The sequence below is a fragment of the Monodelphis domestica genome, chromosome 7 (assembly GCF_027887165.1).
Source record: "Monodelphis domestica isolate mMonDom1 chromosome 7, mMonDom1.pri, whole genome shotgun sequence".
NCBI lineage: Eukaryota > Metazoa > Chordata > Mammalia > Didelphimorphia > Didelphidae > Monodelphis > Monodelphis domestica.
The window spans coordinates 145622547-145639741 of record NC_077233.1 but is presented as its reverse complement, the minus strand read 5'-3'; the positions used below and the strand labels follow the sequence as shown (position 1 = coordinate 145639741).

Genomic DNA, 17195 nt, shown 5'->3' with positions numbered 1-17195 from the left:
ATCTAGAAACAAAAAAATTGGGTCTAGAGATTGAAATTGTTCTCTTACCTTCCTCTGACTTTACTCTTTGATAGCAATCAAAATGTAAAACCATTGAACTATATATAGAATGCTAGTGGTGAAAAGAACTATAGAATTTATCTAGTTGAAACCCTTTAGTTTTACTGATGAAGCAATGGAAGCCAAAGGAGAGGAACTGACCTGACTTGACCACAGTCTACTTGGCTCAGTCCAGACTGATGTCAAGTAGAGCTTTCCTGTTGATAGATGAGCAGAAATAGGAATATGTTGGATCCTGATTCTGAAATTTACAAGCAATGTAATCTTTGGCAAATCATTTCCTCTCTCCTAAGTTTCAGTTTCCTTATTTGTAAAATGAGGTGGTTAGATGGGGAGACTTGAACTTGTTTGTATATAGTGGGTATATATAGTCAGTAGAGAAGAAGAATGTGAAGATGAGAAAAAAGATAATGAATAATAGGGCAAGGTCCCAGAGCAAGGCAGGAAAGGAAAGGGTTAGCATAAATTGAGAGTTTGGCATTGTCATGGTAGAGGTTATTCTCTGAGACTGGAGCTATGGTTGAGGGATTCCTTGATATCCTTTGAGTTGGAGCAATGAGGAAGAGCTGCCTGGGAGAGGACCATCTTATTTTCTGAGTTTGGAAGAATTGGGAAAGACCATTTTATCAACTGAGATTGGAGCAATAGTAGAGGATTGCCTTATCTTCTGAGTTTGGAGCAAGGGAGAGAGCCGCCTTTTCTTTTGAGATTGTCAAAGTAGATGGGGTCAGGGGAGTAGATGAAGACATAAGCGTTTTTTTTTTTGCTTTGTTTTGTTTTTGAGGTTTGGAAAATGGGGAGATGAAAGGACTAAAGACTGATGGGTAGGATTTTCAATCTATTTAATAAAATAGAAGGTAATACCATCTACATGAGAGAATGAAGTTGGGGTAGAGTTGAGAAAGAGATCTTGGTGCAGCCTTTGTAGAGAGAATGTGATAGGGAGTTAATTAGACATAAGTAAAAGGATTGTAGTAATATAGTGAGAGCCAATTTGAGGTTATGTAGAAGGGATTTGTAGTGGACTTAGTAGTATAATTTCCTCTAAAGAACCAACTGAGATCAGGGAGAAACAATGGGAAGGTTAGTTCTGGTTCTGTGATCTTATGACAGAAGATTCTGGGCAGAAAGAGGAATTTGTGTTTGATATTCTGTGGCACTTGGTCAAAGGTGTGTTGGAAGGTCTGAGGGCTCAGTACAGGGGTAGAGGTCATGGTAACTGACCCAGTTAATAAAATAAGAGCCCAGGGTGGTGGTAGGGTCATCATTATTAAAGAATGAGGTCAGGAGTTGGGGTGGAGAGGATGATGAGCCAGGTCATTGAAGAAGGACCTGGAGATGGTAACCAGATTTGGACAGGATGGTATGATTGATTGGTGTGAACTTCAGAGGCAAAGGTGTTGTTGAATGATGGTGGCAAAGGGAAGGTCTGAAACTGTCGGAATAAAAAAACTTAAAAGTATAAACAAAGGAAAGAAAGATAATTTCCAAATGGGGTAGAGGGCAGGATAAAGGTGGTATTCATAGAGGAGATGGCACTAGAGCTGGACCTTAAAGGAGGGCAGAATTTTAACAAATGGAAATAGGAGAGGGAGGGTCTTTTGGGCAGAAGTAACTGTATCAGCAAAGTTTCTATGGAAGCAAGAAATTGAGGGATACCTCTGGAAGATGATGAATAATTAATTCACCATGATTAGTTCTGTCCTTATTGGAGTCTATCTCAGGTAGCCTCTGCAGAGGGCTGATATAAGATTCCAAGGGTGATTTGAGGGTCTATGGCTCTCATTACTGTATACCTCTCAAAACTTTCCCATGATTTAGGGACTGTAAAAATAGAGATGGTCAGTGCCTTGGGTAGATAGAGAACTGAGTCTAGAGTCAGAAAGACCTCTCCATTCAAATCTGGTCTAAGACACTTATTAACTGTGTTATTCTGGGGAAGTCACTTAACATCTATTTGCCTTAATTTCCTCAACTGTTAAGTAGGGATGATAATAATAGCACCCACCTCCTAGGGTTGTTGTGAAAAGCAAATGAGATATTTGGTTAAGTGTCTGGTACATAATAGAGTTTAACAAAAGTTTCTCTTCTCTTCCTCTCCTCCCTTCTCTTCTCCTTCCTTTCCTTCCCCCTTTTCTTTTTCCTTTCCTTTTCTGTTGCTTAAGGAATGGTTGGTGATGCTACAGGCTCAGTATTTTCAGTATTTAGTACTATTGTGACATGGGACCAAAAACCCTAATGCAAGCATAGACTGCCTTAAGAAAGGATAGTGTCCAGAAGAGGGAGGTGATAATCTCATTACACTCACCTTGTCTATAATGGTCAGAGTACTTTGGGAGTATTGTATGCAGTTTTAGAAAATCAATAGAACTGATTGAAGGAACTAGGAATAAGAATAGAAAGTTTGGGGGCTGTGAGAGCCTTAGTATATTTGAAAGGGACTTGTTCTGCTTGGTCCCAGAGTGCAGAAAAAGGAGCAGTGGATAGAATTTGTACAGAGAACATTTCAGCTGAGTGCAAAGAAAAACTTCCTAATGATTCCAGCTATCCTAATGAGGAATGAGCTGTTTTGGGAGGTTGGTAATAGCCAGTTGGCAAATGAATAACCACTTGTTGGGGATGTTGTAGAGCATATTCCTATAAGGTATGGTTTGGACTAGATGGTTCCCAGAGCCCTTTCAACTTTGAGATTCCATGATTCTGTTTTCTTTTCACTTATCTATACAAGTTTCTTCCTGCCAGATAGTACCAGGAAGTCTGTTGCCATTCTCTCTCTTTAACAAAGAATGAAATGTGACCCAGTATCTTTGTTTGAACAGCCCCTTTCTTGGTTTTAAGGTGGACACTTCTCCCTATTTATAAATATTGATTGGGGTCTTAGAACATTGATTACACACACTTCTTAAGCACCTCCTTTGAACAAAATACTGTGATTGGTGCAGTAAACATAAAGTGAAAAACAATGAATGAGTTTTAATTTTGCTGGTAGGAATGTGACTTGTATACTAATAAATATGATATAAAATAGAATGTAGAGTGCATGGTAGAAAGGGAGAAAGCTCCAGGTGTGGGGAACAGCCAGTATAAAGGAGATATGATAGGAAATGTCATGTGTAAGGAACAGCAAGGACTATGTTGGCATCTACATCTGTAGTAGATAGATTGTAGGGCTTGGAATCGAGAAGACTGAGTTTTAATCCTTCCAGACACACTGAATAGCTGTGTGCCCCTGGAAAGGTCACTTAACATCTCTGTCTCAATTTTCTTATCTGTAAAATGGTGGCAATAATAGCACCTACTTCACAAGGTGGGCATCTAGATGTTGCAGTGGTAGACTGGAGCCAGGAAGACTCATCTTCTGAATTCTAATCTGGTCTCAGACCTTTAGTAGATGTGTGTCCCTGGGTAAATCATTTAACCTTGTTTGCCTCATCTGTAAAATAAGCTGGAGAAAGAAAACCCCAAATAGAACCATAAAGAGTCAGACATGACCTAAATGAACAACAATAAACAATAACCTCATAGGGTTGTTGTAAGGATTGAGTGAATTAACATGTGTAAAGTGTTTTATGTGACAGAGGCTGCCACAAGGGGAAAAGTGCCAGGGTGAAGTGTGTGAATCTGATCACCTAGATGGGGGAGGGACCCCAGGCGGCTGGAATATTGAAGAGCAGAAGGTTCCCTTCTGAAGATCAGTTGGTCTCTCAGTTTTGAGAAGCTGAAGAGAGAGGGCTGGATAAGATTTTTCTCCTGAGGGTTACCCACCTTTTTCCTGCTTGTGACTGGAAATCCTTCCCCCCAACATTTCCCAATTGAAAAGACTACTGAAGAGAAACCTGAAAAAAGGCATTTTGAATCTCTGTCAGATTTTACCTCAACTCCTGGTGCCCTGGGGCTGAACTGTGGCCAAGGGGCCAAACCCAGGGTCAGTCAACCTGACTATCTGTCAGGGGGCTCAGGCTGCCAAAGCCTGAGTTCCCCCCAAACTTGAGGAGGGAAGGAAAAGGGATTTAGCTAGAGAAAGGGACCCTCTTTTCCCCACTTTCCTTTCCCATTCTTTTCCCTGTCAGGCATTCTTTGTATTACCCTGATTGAGTTAATTGACATTAAAGTAGTTATCCTTTCCCCAAATGTTGAATCAAGTGTGAGTGAGCAGTTTCAAGGGGAAGAGACATCTTAAGAAGAAACATTTTAGTCTATAGTAGTGGAGAGGGGACAATAGGGACAAGAGCAAATCTGGGAGAGCAGCCATAGCTAAGGAATGAAGGCTGAAGGGGAAAATCCTCAAACCCCCTCTTCTCTCTCTGAGCCAACTCTAAACATCAGCTGTTTCTCCTAGATCCTGTTTCTTTTAGCACTCCAACCCTTTCTCCACTACATTTCTAAGCCTTAAAGTATTATATAAATACTACCCATTGTTATTGTTACTATTATTTTTTAAAAACCCTTACCTTCTGTCTTGGAGTCAATACTGTGGTTTGGCTCCAAGGCAGAAGAGTGGTAAGGGCTAGGCAATGGGGGTTAAGTGACTTGCCCAGGCTCACACAGCTAGGAAGTGGCTGAGGCCAGATTTGAACCTAGGACCTCCCATCTCTAGGCCTGACTCTCAATCCATCTGACCCCTTATTGTTACTATTATTAATAAGATGGAAAATAGGACCTAAGTTATTAAGGGCTATAAACACTAAATAGAGGATCTCTTATTTGTTCCTAGGGGCAATGGGGAGCCATTAGTATTTATTGAGTGGGGGACTGACAGGTTAGACCTGCACCTTAGGAAGATCTTTTGTACTAGGTCTTTGAAAGAAGAGAAGGATTTCAGTAGGAAAAAGCATGGAGGTAGTACAGGATGAGGATGGGGCCACTAATCAGGAATACAAAATTTGTAGAGTAATGTAAAGTCAAATGTGGGTTAGATCCAGATTGGAGAGGACCTTCAATACAAGGTGAGAGTTTATCTTTTATCCTAAAGGAAACAGGGAACCTTTGAAGTTTTGAGCAGTAGAGTCAGCCTGGGTTATTAAGAAAATTCTGTTGGTTGGATCTAGGATAAATTGAAGAGAGGAGAGACTGGAAGCAAGGACCCAGGATGCAGGATGTCTGCCTGGATTTTAGTAACATCTCTACCACTACCTTACTAGATAACACTGGGCAAAGTGGAAGGGCTGAAGTTCAGTGATTGTCTTTCTTTCTTTTTTTTAATCTAAGGCCTGGTTTGATGGTCTAAAGATCCCATTTGGATACTTGATGGGTGTCTCTTTGGGGGGACACATTCATAGAGCAAAATTGTTCTTGAAGTACCCAAATTAAGTCACAGGTACCTTAGGTCTTGTGAAGCCTAAATAATTAACAGCTTTGAAGAATAGCTTTCTAGGAAAATGAGGAGTTTGGAGATGGTGTCAGCAAACAGCTGTTGAAGGACTTTCAGCTGGTCCCATTGCCTGCAGGTCCAATCTCCACATTTGAGGAAAAACATTTGGGTGAAACTATAGCCCCAAAGTAAGTACCAGGATGGTATAGATCACCCCAGGAATCTCCCCAGGTTCCTTTCCTGGCTACTGGGGGTGTGAATTCTAGCAGAGCCACACATTTCTGTCCCCTAACACAGATCATGTCCAGGAAGCAAGGCTTGATGGGAACCCTGGGGTAGAGGGGACCTGAGGAGAGGGTGCTATACAGCCTCAGAAAAGACTTCATATTCTGGGATACAGTAATAACAACTCTTATTTAGGTTATATCTCAGTCTTGCATTCAACCTTAACAACCTTATGTGGTTAGTGATATCATTTTACAGTTGAGGAAACGAAGATTGACCCTCTATATTGGGTGATAGCCGCATTTTACAGAAAGAGTAACTTGTAAAAGGTCCCATACATGGCAAGATATGGAATGAGAGGAGCCCAAGATGACTTCTGCTTTTTTGGTTAACTTTATGCTGTTTTCCCTCCCAGCTTTGGCTATGATTAGTTACTATATTGTCCAGAAGGGACTATTTTCAATGATCCCTCATTTCCCTCCTGCAACTAGTGAACATGAGCCCCCTTCCTCACCTTTTGCACTTATTCTTCTCACCCAGCCCTGATATTTTGACATGGGGTTACCTTGGGGAATAACCTTTCTGAATATCTGATATGGCAACCCCTAGATTGTCCCAGCTATTCCCAAGAGGCAGGAAGAGGGCTTGGTGCCTTAATGTTGAGGCTTAGGATGGATTTTGGAGCCAGTTTAGTAGCAACAGAGGGAGCTAAAGGTGATAGCACCATGTGGTGCTTTTGGAGTAGAGCTAAATTTGGGGGATTTTGAGTCCAAAGCAACTGAAATTGGTGTCTGAAGCTTTTAGAAACCTCCAGTTGGCATGATTTTGAGAGTAATATGTTGGGGACAATGCATTAATGAAAGAGAGAGAGACAGAGAGAGAATTTGTGTATGCCTCTGATAGGAATTTTCATGCCAATTTGAGGTGGGTAGATTTGGAGGGGGGAACAAAGCTGTTGAGTCAAGTGTACTAAGTGTTTCTGAGAAGTGCCAAAGGTCAGAGGTCTTCAGTAGAAACTGCAGTGGTGATAGAAATCTGGCCAATGTCTTTACCTAAACTGGCACTGTATAAAGGACAAATCCGTTGGACCAGACAGTCTCATAAGAGCTATGTTGGTGGAGCATCTAGGTGGCACCAGTGGCTAGAGCACCAGGCCTGGAGTCTGGAGGACCTGGATTAAAATCTAGCCTTAGACACTTCCAAGCTATGTGACCCTAGGCAAGTCACTTAGTCCCTGTTTGCCTACTAGCCTTTGCCACCCTGTCTTAGAGTTGTCAATAGGACAGAAAGGAAAGTTTTTTTAAAAAGAAAAAGAATCAGATGGTGACCAGAAAATAATTTTTAGCTAGGAATCATCATGATGTAATGGGAAAGGGTCTGGATTTAGAGTCAGAGGAGCTGAGTTCAAGCTCTTGGTCATTATCTTGATCAAATGCTGTGCAAATAGTAGTCACTGAATAAATGTTGGCTAAAGGAATAGAGGCGTGAATTAATGCTATCATTTTGGCTCAGTGCAAGGAAACACTGCTGGTGGGTTCTCCCTCATTCCAGGTCTTAAGACAAAATGTGGACAAACAACTGTACGGGATATCATAAAGAAGTTCATGATTTGAGCTTTGGAATGTTTATCCCGGAGATCTGTAAAATAGGGATAATATGCTTTCCCAGCCTTCTTCTCAGGTTGATTTGAGGAGGGTACTTTTTTTTTTTTTTAAGTTCTTACCTTCTGTTTTAGAATCAATACTGTGTATCAGTTCCAAGGCAGAAGAGTGGTAAGGGCTAGGCAATGGGGATAAATGACTTGCCCAGGGTCACCCAGCTAGGAAGTATCTGAGGCTATATTTGAACCCAGGACCTCCCCTCTCTAGGCCTGGCTCTCCATCCACTGAGCCACCCAGCTGCCCCCTGAGGAGGGTACTTTGGAAACTTTGAAGCATGGTATGAGCATATGCTCTAGGTTGTGACTCAGACCCTCAGCCGCTAGTGTTGAGCTTGACAAAGAGGTGCTGCCTGTGTTTTCCTCGTGCACATCACCTAATGAGCCTGCCAGGGGAAGACCCGGGCAGCTGTGGGGATGGTGGAGCTCTCAGATACACTTCCTGCAATTTCACTTTAGGGGATTTTCTTTCTCTTCCGGTAGTTTCAATTTTGTTATGTTAAAAGACCCTCTCTTGCTGTTTTCAGTGGAGGTTGTTGGTGTTGGATCCTGGCTGAGTTTAGAGAGGGGGGGACGGGGACACACCCAAGCGGGGCTCTCTGGCAGACGCAGGACTGAGAAGAGGCCTAGACGGAAAGCAATGGGCACCTCACAGACATTCAGATTTGGTGGCTTTTCCTGCCAAGCTGCTCATGGAGAGAGGGGGAGGGAGGAGCTTCCTCAAGACAGAATTCTGGAAATGGGAATTTGGTGAGAAGAGCCGATGGCTGCTCTTCTTATTCCTGTTCTCATTATTGCTAAACCAGGCTTCTGGCAGCATCCTCCTGACCAACCTCCCCTCCCTCTTGGGGCTCTCCCTTCCAGTCGGTTCTGCACATGCTTCCAGATACACCTCCCCTCCCAGTAAGAACAACAGCTCACATTTCTCTAGTGCATTACAGTTTGCCACATGCTCTTCTCCCAGCAGCTGTGGGAAGTAAGTGCACTTACTAAGTGGGCCACATTTACCATATTGGTCGATAGTATGCCACAGTGGGTAAGGGGCTGAGCCAAAAAACCTCCAAGTCCCCTTAGAAACTTCTAGTTTTGGCTTTGGTATTTACTAGCCTGGCATAAGTCTCTGAATTCCCCTGACACTTGATTTTCTCATCTGTAAAATGGGAATAATAATAATTATACTACTTATTACACAGGATTATTATGAGAAATTGTTGTTGTTTGGACATTTCACTCATGTCTGGCTCTTTATGACCCCACATCAAAGATACTAGAGTAGTTTGCTATTTTCTTCTGCAGCATTGACAAATGAGGAAACTGAGGCAGGGTTAAGTGACTTGCCCAAGGTCATATAGCTAGTGTCTAAGACCAGACTTGAATTTGGGAAGATGTCTTTCCAACTCTAGACCTGTTTTCTAACCATTGTACCACCTAGCTGCTTCATGAAGTGTTTCATAGACCTTAAAGCACTATATGAAGTGATCCTTTTATTTCTTGTTAATTGATTCTCTATTCCAGTGGCATCAAATGCAAATAGAAACAGGGCCACTAAGCCCTACAGAAGGATCCCTGCAAGCAGCATATTGATTTAGAAAATCACATATTAATATTATCAATGCTATATTGTCTTTTTACTTAATTTGTTAAATATTTCCCAATTACATTTTAATGTTGCTGGAGGCTAGTGGTCAGTATTGGCATCTTCTTTCAGTGCATATCAGTCCTTTTCCTTTTTTCTTTGATCTCTTTGACATGTAGACCTAGTAGCAATAGTTCTGGGTCAGAGGTTATACACAATTTGTTTTCATTTATTTATATTTATACACAGTTTAATAGCTTTTGACTGTAGTTCCAAATTGCTTTCCAGAATGATTGGATCAGTTCACAGTTCTTCTGGCAGTGCCTTAGTATATTTATTTTCCCACATTTAGAATTTATTATTGTCCTTTTCTGTCTTAGCCAATCTGAGGAGAGTGAGGTAGTACCTCAGGGCTCTTTTAATTCACCTTTCTCTTGTTATTAGTAATTTAAAGCATTTTTTCATATGAATATTGATACTTTTGCTTCTTCCTCTGAAAACTTCTGCAATGATCCCCCTTTTTCCTCCTCTGATTGGTTTTTGCCTTTGTGACCATGAGCCCCGTTCCTCACCTTTTGGCATTCTTCTCACCTAGCCCTGGTGTTTTGGCCAGGGTTTACTCAAGGGAATAGCCTGTCTGAGTATCTGATGTGGCAACCTCTAGATTGTCCTACTTACCTCTGAGAGGTAGGAAGAGGGGTTGGTGCCTTCATGTTGAGGCTTAAGATAGATTTTGGGGCCAATTTACTAATAAAGGGAGCTAAAGGAAATCATCCTCCATGACAGCACCATGTAGTGCTTATGGACTAGAGCTAAATTTGAGGGCTTTTGAGTCCAAAGCAACTGAAATTGGTGTCTCAAGCTTTTAAAGCTTTTTTTTTTCCAATTGGCATAATTTTAAGCATAATATGTTAGGTAGAATGCATTAACTGGAGAGAGAGCAAGAGTGAGGGGGTAAGAGAGAGAGAGAGAGGAAGAGAAGGGGGGGAGGGAAGGAAGGAGAGAGAAGACAGAGAGAAGGAGGGAGGGAAGGAGAAAGGGAGAGAGAGAGAGAAGACAGAGGGAGAAAGACAGGGAGAGTATGTGTGTGCATGCATGTGTGCGTGTGCCCATGTCCTTCTGCAAAGAAGGAAGGGAAGATGTCTTTTTGGGGCCAGTCTTGGTCACTGTGACTTTGCAACATCCGATTCTGATTATTTTGTTGTTGTTGTTTTTTAACATTGTTGCATTCATTATGTATTTTCAAATGGTACCTGGTGCTTCATAGGCGCTTAATAAATGCTTTTTGGTTCACTGATCTAATTTTGTCATAATGACTGTGCCTCCACAGAGGTACTTAGTCCCTATTTGTCTATGAAGACCTGCTCTCTGCCCTTGGACCCTCAGATAGAGTAGGAAGAGCCCTGGAGTCTGCCCTGAGTTTGAGCCTGGCTCAGCCACTAACTAGCCAGCAGAGGCCTTGGGCAGACTGACTCACTCCTGGCTCTTCTTTAGCCTTCATTTTCTCCCTCTACCCAAGGGGAGTGTTCTCTTCTGACTAGATTGCCATCGCTACTGAGGGAAAGCTGCAGAATTTCTGTGGGGAGTCCTTGGAAACTGTTGATTCCTCTTGCTTATGGTGAGATTCACTGTGTTTCTCACAAATGGTCAGTGTTTGGTTCTAAGTGGATTTTGCATCCAGTTCTAAGGCCTCTCAGGCTGGTTCTGAAAGGCCCCTCACTGACTTTGATTGTGCTGGTCTCAGACAGCAAAGAACTGTCTCTCTGTGGCCAGAAACTTCTCAGGCTTTTCTGAATGATAATCCCAATTCATTGAATGCATTTTGTATTCCTGCAGCCTGGTCTCCCCCCCTCACCCCCCACTACATTTCTGATGCTAATGATATTATAATGGATCTCCCCTAGGTGCTTCCTCTGTCAGACTGGGCCCCTTTCCATGGCCCTCAGCCAGAATGGTCTTTAACTCCTATAAGCAGCCCATTGCTTTCCTGCCTTGTGGAGAGCTGAGTGACTGCCCAAGTGGTCTGTGGTTCAAAGTTCCCTGGGCTCCATTATCCCTCCCCATCCCCCACTATTGCTTCTTAGTGGAAAGAGAGCCCAATTGTGTTTGGGGGTCACTTTGATCAGCCTGGGAGTGTGTTTTGTTGACTAAGCTATTTTTGGTCTCCCTGTTTTGAATAATGACCATTTTCCACCTGCAGGAAGGGTGTTTTATTTACAAATGAACAATCATTCCCAGTCTCTGGGGAGAGCGGCCCCTCTACATCTGCCTGGTTATATCTAGGGGGAAGCAACTTGGCCAGTTTGGGTTCCAAGAGATGATTTTCTGTGAGTTGGAAACAAAGCCAATCTTCCTGCTTGGGACTTAGGCTGTGGTTCTCAGAAAGCCAGGGATGCTTTGCCTATGTAGAGGGGACTTTGAAGGCAGCTGCAAACCCTTATTTGTGACTCCAGTGCATGTGTCCCATTCTGAATGAGTAGGAGAGCTTGCAAGACTTGGGCATTTCCTTTAGAAACTCAGGGCAAAAACCCCAGGCTGATTGGCGCAGAATGCACTGTCAGATTCTCCATTCTTCCTTGCCTGCCCTTCGCCCCCTTTCCCCAGTTTGGTTTTCTATACCATTACTGTGACTTCCTTTGGAAGTTCACTTGGGTAATAATCTACATTGAAAAATCTCATGCTGAAGCTAATCCGGGGGTTAGTAAGCAGAGCCCAGCAATTTTATCTGTTGTTTCCAAAGAGAAATATTGTTGGTTTTAAAAAAGGAACCAGTCAATAAACATTTATTAGGTACCTACTCTATGCCAGACACTGGTGCATTTATCTGTTCTCTTTAAAAATTGCTCTTTCATTTTTTTTACCCCATAGTTTCCCAGAATCAATTCTACCCTTCCCTGTACAATCCAGCCTTCTTGTCATGGAGACAAATAGTTAAGCAAAACTAATATAGCCACTGAGTGTGATAGTATATGTGTACGCAACATCCAGTTCTCAGAAGTGCCCTGTCTCTACTGAGAAGAGCATCCATCTGGCCTTTGGAACCAAATTTTGTCATTGCTCATAACCTGAGTTTAGCTTCCTTTAAGCATTGTTTTCATTTTTATTACTGTCATCATTTTACACGGGTTTGTTTCTTTTTTCCTGATTCTGCTTTCTTTACCATGCCTCAGTTCCTTTAAATTTTGTCATGTGTCTCTGAATCTTTCATATCTATCATTTCTTCAGTACAATAATATTCTGCTTTTCTCATCAGCCCCTGTTCTTTTCTAATCAGAAACCGCGCCCCAGAATAGAGGTGTTACATACATAGTGGTTGGTGGGCATGGCACAGCACTCCTTAGTGCATCCAGAAATGGATTAAAATGTAATTGGGAAACATTTAACAAAATAAGCAAGAATGTAGTAAAACTTAGATGATATTGCATTTGAAAACTGTCTGGATGCCTTGGCAAGGATTCTTATGTATAGACTAATGGTCCCTGTTTCTGCTTGAGTTTGATACCCCTGCCCTGGAGGACTTAACTCTTTCATTTACTGATTTCCTGCCCTAGGATCCTGCTATCTTGATTGGCAGGTGCTTTGTTATCCACTCCATTTTGTCTGAGTCCCAGTTACACTTAACTTTACCCATCCACCCACATGTCACTGTTAGTCTACCTGCCATCTTCCCCAAGCTGTCCAATTCTGGAAACATAATCAATTCAGCTCTGTCTCTGTTCCTGGAAAGGTGTCATTCTGTGTCTCTGTAGCTCCATTCACCCTTCCTGTAACTTTCCAGACCAAAATATTCCTCTCTGGTCACACAAACCCCTATCCCCCACCCGTCTCTCTATTAGAATGGAAGTTTCTTGAGAGGAGGGAGTGTGTTCACATGTTTTTGTATCTTTTGCCGTGCTTGGCACATAACAACACTTTGAATGTTTTTTCATTCATTCATTAATTTATTCATTTATTCATATGCCAGTTTGTTCAGGCATTAATGGTAATCCACTTTCTGTTTTTCAGTTTTTTGGCTACCTCAGAATGTGCTGTCTATTACTTATCCTTTCTGATGCATGTATTAACCAACTGTATACAAAGACATTGGGAGAAATCAAAAGTTTTTATAGGACATAGCCCACACGTGGAACTTCATGTCTCACAGGGGAATAAGTCACCAATGCAGATAACTATAATACTCATTTTTATATGAAAATGTATTTAGGAAGGTTATTATTAATATTAACTTCATGTAGGTAATGACATTTGAGTTAGACTTTAAAGAATGGGTTAGAATTCTAGGTAAATTAGGGGATTGAGGACATTTACAGGATAGAGAATATTATAAGCAAAGACTTGGAGTTGAAAAGGTACAGGTTATGTTTGAAGGACAGTGCAGTCATAGGTTCATGGGAAGAAACCTTAGTGGTTAGCTAGTCCGACCCCACAGGGCAGCTAGATAGCACCATGGATAGAGTGCCAGGCCTGAAGGCAGGAGGACTCATCATCTTGAATTCAAGCCTGACCTCAGACACTTCCTAGCTGTGTGACCCTTGGCAAGTCACTTAACCCTGTCTGCCTACCAACTTGTAGAATGGTTTTATACATCACAAATAAAGCCAAGAAGAAAATTCTCTTTTACCGTGTCTTTGGGTCTGCCCACTCTAATTACCTTAAGGGCCTTGGTGTGGAAACATAATTATAAATCAGATCATGCTTTGGTCATATGGGTGATGAAAACCCAAGCCTAGGAGTCAAGAGTCCTGAGATAGTAGGTCTTAGTAAATGCTGTCTGACTGACTGATTGATTGATTGACCCAGTTTCAAGTCTGTCATTGATGGTACCATTGGATAGTTCACTGGGGCTTCTTTTGTCCACCTACCATCCTGTTTCCACTTGAAAAGGACATGAAAAGGTTTTTGTGTTTTGAATTCTTTGTAGAAAGAACCCTAAGGCCCTTAGTAAGAGCATTGATGGTGATGATGTTGCATTTTACAGTGGACAAAAGCACTTTTCTCACACCAGTCTTGTGAGCCTGGGAAGTATCACATTAGCTCACCTAACTGAGAAGAAAAAAGAGACTTCTAAAGGTGAGGTAATATTAGGAACACCCAGCTAAGAAGTGGCAGTGTTGGAACTTGGAGATGGAAGAACCCTCAGAGTCATCCAGCCTCCTCTTGGAGGTGTCTGAGGCAGGCCCTGGGCCTGGGCCACCTTTGAATAACCTCTCTTCAACCCAGACAGAATGAATTTGCTTCCTTTGTGTATTACAGGCTTTTCTTTTTCAGGCTAAATATCTTAGTTCCTTCAGCTGAGCCCCAGGTATGACTTCTCTTCTATGAAGATCACATTTAGTTTCTTGGATGCCATTTTGCACTCTTGACTCCTGTTGAACTTTTAGGCCTTCTGATTTTGAGACCCTCATAGCCTTGGGGAACAGCTTCTGGCTCATTGCCCACAGCCAGCTGAGAGGAGCTCTAGTGCATTAGCTCAATTCTTACATGCGTCTGAGAAACTAATGCTGGCTCTGGAATGGAATGAAATCACACCTCTGCTCCTGGACTGTCAGAACCAGAATTTGCCTTGTAATTGCTTGTTCTTTCTGCCTCCTTCAAAGTACAGCCTCTTCATCAGACCAAGCAATGGCACAGTGTCAAAGGACTTCAAGTTTGGAGTCCGAGGCCCTGGGTTTAAATTCTGGCTATGCTGCTGCTTACTTGTCTGACCTCCTGCCCTTCTCTCTGGGTGTCTGTCTTGGTTTTTTGCAAAATTAGGTGGATGGACAAGATTATTGTTAAGTCCCTTCTAGGCTGAAATCTCATGAAACCATAGTTAGAAAAGGCAGTTGACCTCAAATGACCATCTTTTCAGCCATCCAAGGATCCCACGACTGTTATTTTCTTACTAGAGGTTGTGATCACAAATGACTTTTGGACTGCAGCTGTGACCTGTCAGGGCTCTGGTAACTCCATTAGGAGACTAGGATGACCCTGGCTCTGGCTTTAGAATACAGTCATCTGAGTACAATTAAGTGCAGGGTCTTTGTATGGTCATTCCAAACCACTTGGGTTGGTTTTATGATGGAAATGTGAGAGTGAGTCTAATTAAGGAGATAGGAAGGCTTGGGCCACATGTTAGTATGAAGACATTAAACAGTGCGGCAAAGGCTGTCTGGAAAAGAGTTTAGTTAGCTACTTGGAAAGTTCATTTTATTTGAGGGGCATGTTGAATTGTTCTCCCTGGTGTATCCCCAGCCCTGCTTGGGAGCTACCTCCCACATTTGGAGTGGTTAGTACATCCCTGTTCTATGCTGTCTGCCCAGCCAGCCTCTCTTTTGTGCTCTGCTGACATTGCCTCAGATAGCTTTTCTTCTTTCCTCTGGGCTGATCGTTGGGGTCAGCAGAGCCCTGGGACTTTTCTCCCTTGTATGAAGAGTCCAACAGATAAGAGCCTCATCCTGGTCATGCCTTTTTCTGTAATTTTGTGTTGGGCTTTGGTTGGGAACCAAATAATAAAGAAATGATCAAAGGTCCAGAAATGATATGGAGCTGATGATGAGTGTGGATGCTCCTTACCCTCTGACTCATTCAGTCTGGGGGAGGAAGCAAAGAGCCAGGAAGGAGATTCATGTGATTTTTGAGGGATTAATGGCTATTGAAGAGGTCTGAATTTAGCAGGTTTAGAATTTAGGTCTCCTAATTCTTAAGTCTAAGGCCCTCAATGTTCCTCCATGATGCCCCAGGCAGTGGTGTGCCAGAAGCAATGGGAGAATACCTGGTGGGAAGAGGGCAGCCTATGCTTAATGGCTGGCCTGGCCTGTTATTTTTAGCAAAAACTTAACAATTTGATCCTTTCCTCTCTTGTCCTTCCCAAGTTGGGCTTATTCATCTAAGAACTCTGCAACTCGATTTTCAGGTTTTGGTCCGGAGACTACCTGATGGCACTGAAGTTCGAGGCCGAGTGGTTGAAACAGAGGCATACTTGGGAGCTGAAGATGAGGCAGCACACTCAAGGGGGGGCAGGCAGACACCTCGAAACAAAGGCATGTTCATGAAGCCAGGGACGCTGTATGTGTACATCATCTATGGAATGTACTTCTGCATGAATGTCTCTAGCCAAGGTGAGTGAGGCCAGACATTGTGATGGAGCGCGGCCCAGGCCGAGGTCCTCCATAGTGTCATCCAGGTGGCTGCAAGAGGCAGGGAAGACTCTTCTTTTTGAATTTCCAAAGGAGACAAATTTCTATGAAACCAGCTACTCTCCTCAGCCAGCACTTCAAAATTCCTTCCTTTAGCCTTTAACTCTGCTGGCAAGTAGCATGATTGTTTTTGTTGTTTTTTATTTAAATTTTATTTGAAAACTTTTTATTGTCATGCAAAATACACTTCCATATTGGTCATTTATTGTAAGAGCACATGTTATCTCCATTTTGCATTTTATGCTGTCCCTTCCCTAGCAGAGGGATTATTAAAGGGTTCTTAATTACTAATGGTTTATTTAAAAGGAAGGGAAAAAAGTTCAGCTAAACTTAACAACATATTGAAAAAGTCTCATGTTATATCTAATGTTCTACCCCACTGGTTCTCCATCTCGGCAGAGATTCATGGGGAAGTTCTTATCTGAAAGGCAGCAAGCAAACTGGATTGGGGGGGCCATGGCCACAGTTCAAGCTCTTGTTCTTTACTGCCTGTATGATATTGGGATGATCCTTTTCTCATCTGGAATAAAATGAAGGGGCCTGAATCTGATGGTCTCCAAGGCCCTTTCCAAATATAAATCCCAGGACCTTAGGATCCTATGATTGCTCCTTCCTTTTTTCTCTCTATGCCATTTCTCTTCTCCACCTGCTGTCTTCTAAGAAAAGACATAGAGAAATAAAGAAGAAATAGATTTTTAAAAATTCAAGCTAAGGAAGAAGAGTGCCCTAGAGTTGGATGGTCACAGATGGGACTTCATCACTGAGGTTGTTTTTAAGAGCTTCTTGGACCTTCCCACAGGCACCTGAAGCACTGAGGCTGTCAGAATTATTGAGGCTTGGATCCAAGGGCTAGGCCTCTGGGGAAGGCCATTGCCATGATAGGCCTAGGAGGGTTAGCACTTGGGTACCCCTTGAGGTATGTGTCTTAGCTTTAGAAATACTGATTGATTAATCAGCTAGTAAATAACCAAGAGGGAAAGGGGAAGCCTCGTTGCTCTGAAAAGTATGGTGAGGTGCCTACCTAAGAAATCTTGGTACATTAATTAACAGTCATTTTAATTTGACCATTTTAATTCTTCCCCTCTACTCCCTACCCCAAGAAGTGGATTGTCCTGTTTCCTCTGTAAGACAGTTCTGTCTCCAGGCTTTCTTGAAGGTGCTAGAATTCTCTGAATTGGAAATAATTCA

At 42.4% G+C, this 17195-nt stretch overlaps 1 protein-coding gene across 4 annotated transcripts in view; it reads left to right on the top strand.

Moving 5' to 3' along the window:
- MPG (N-methylpurine DNA glycosylase) overlaps positions 1-17195 on the top strand; it is a 61742-nt gene that overhangs the window by 22311 nt on the left and 22236 nt on the right. For all 4 annotated transcript variants that reach the window (XM_007499180.3, XM_056805769.1, XM_056805767.1 and 1 more), the window contains one exon: positions 15725-15929. In XM_007499180.3, coding sequence (XP_007499242.1) covers positions 15725-15929 — 205 coding nt within the window. The remainder of the gene's footprint in view (positions 1-15724; positions 15930-17195) is intronic.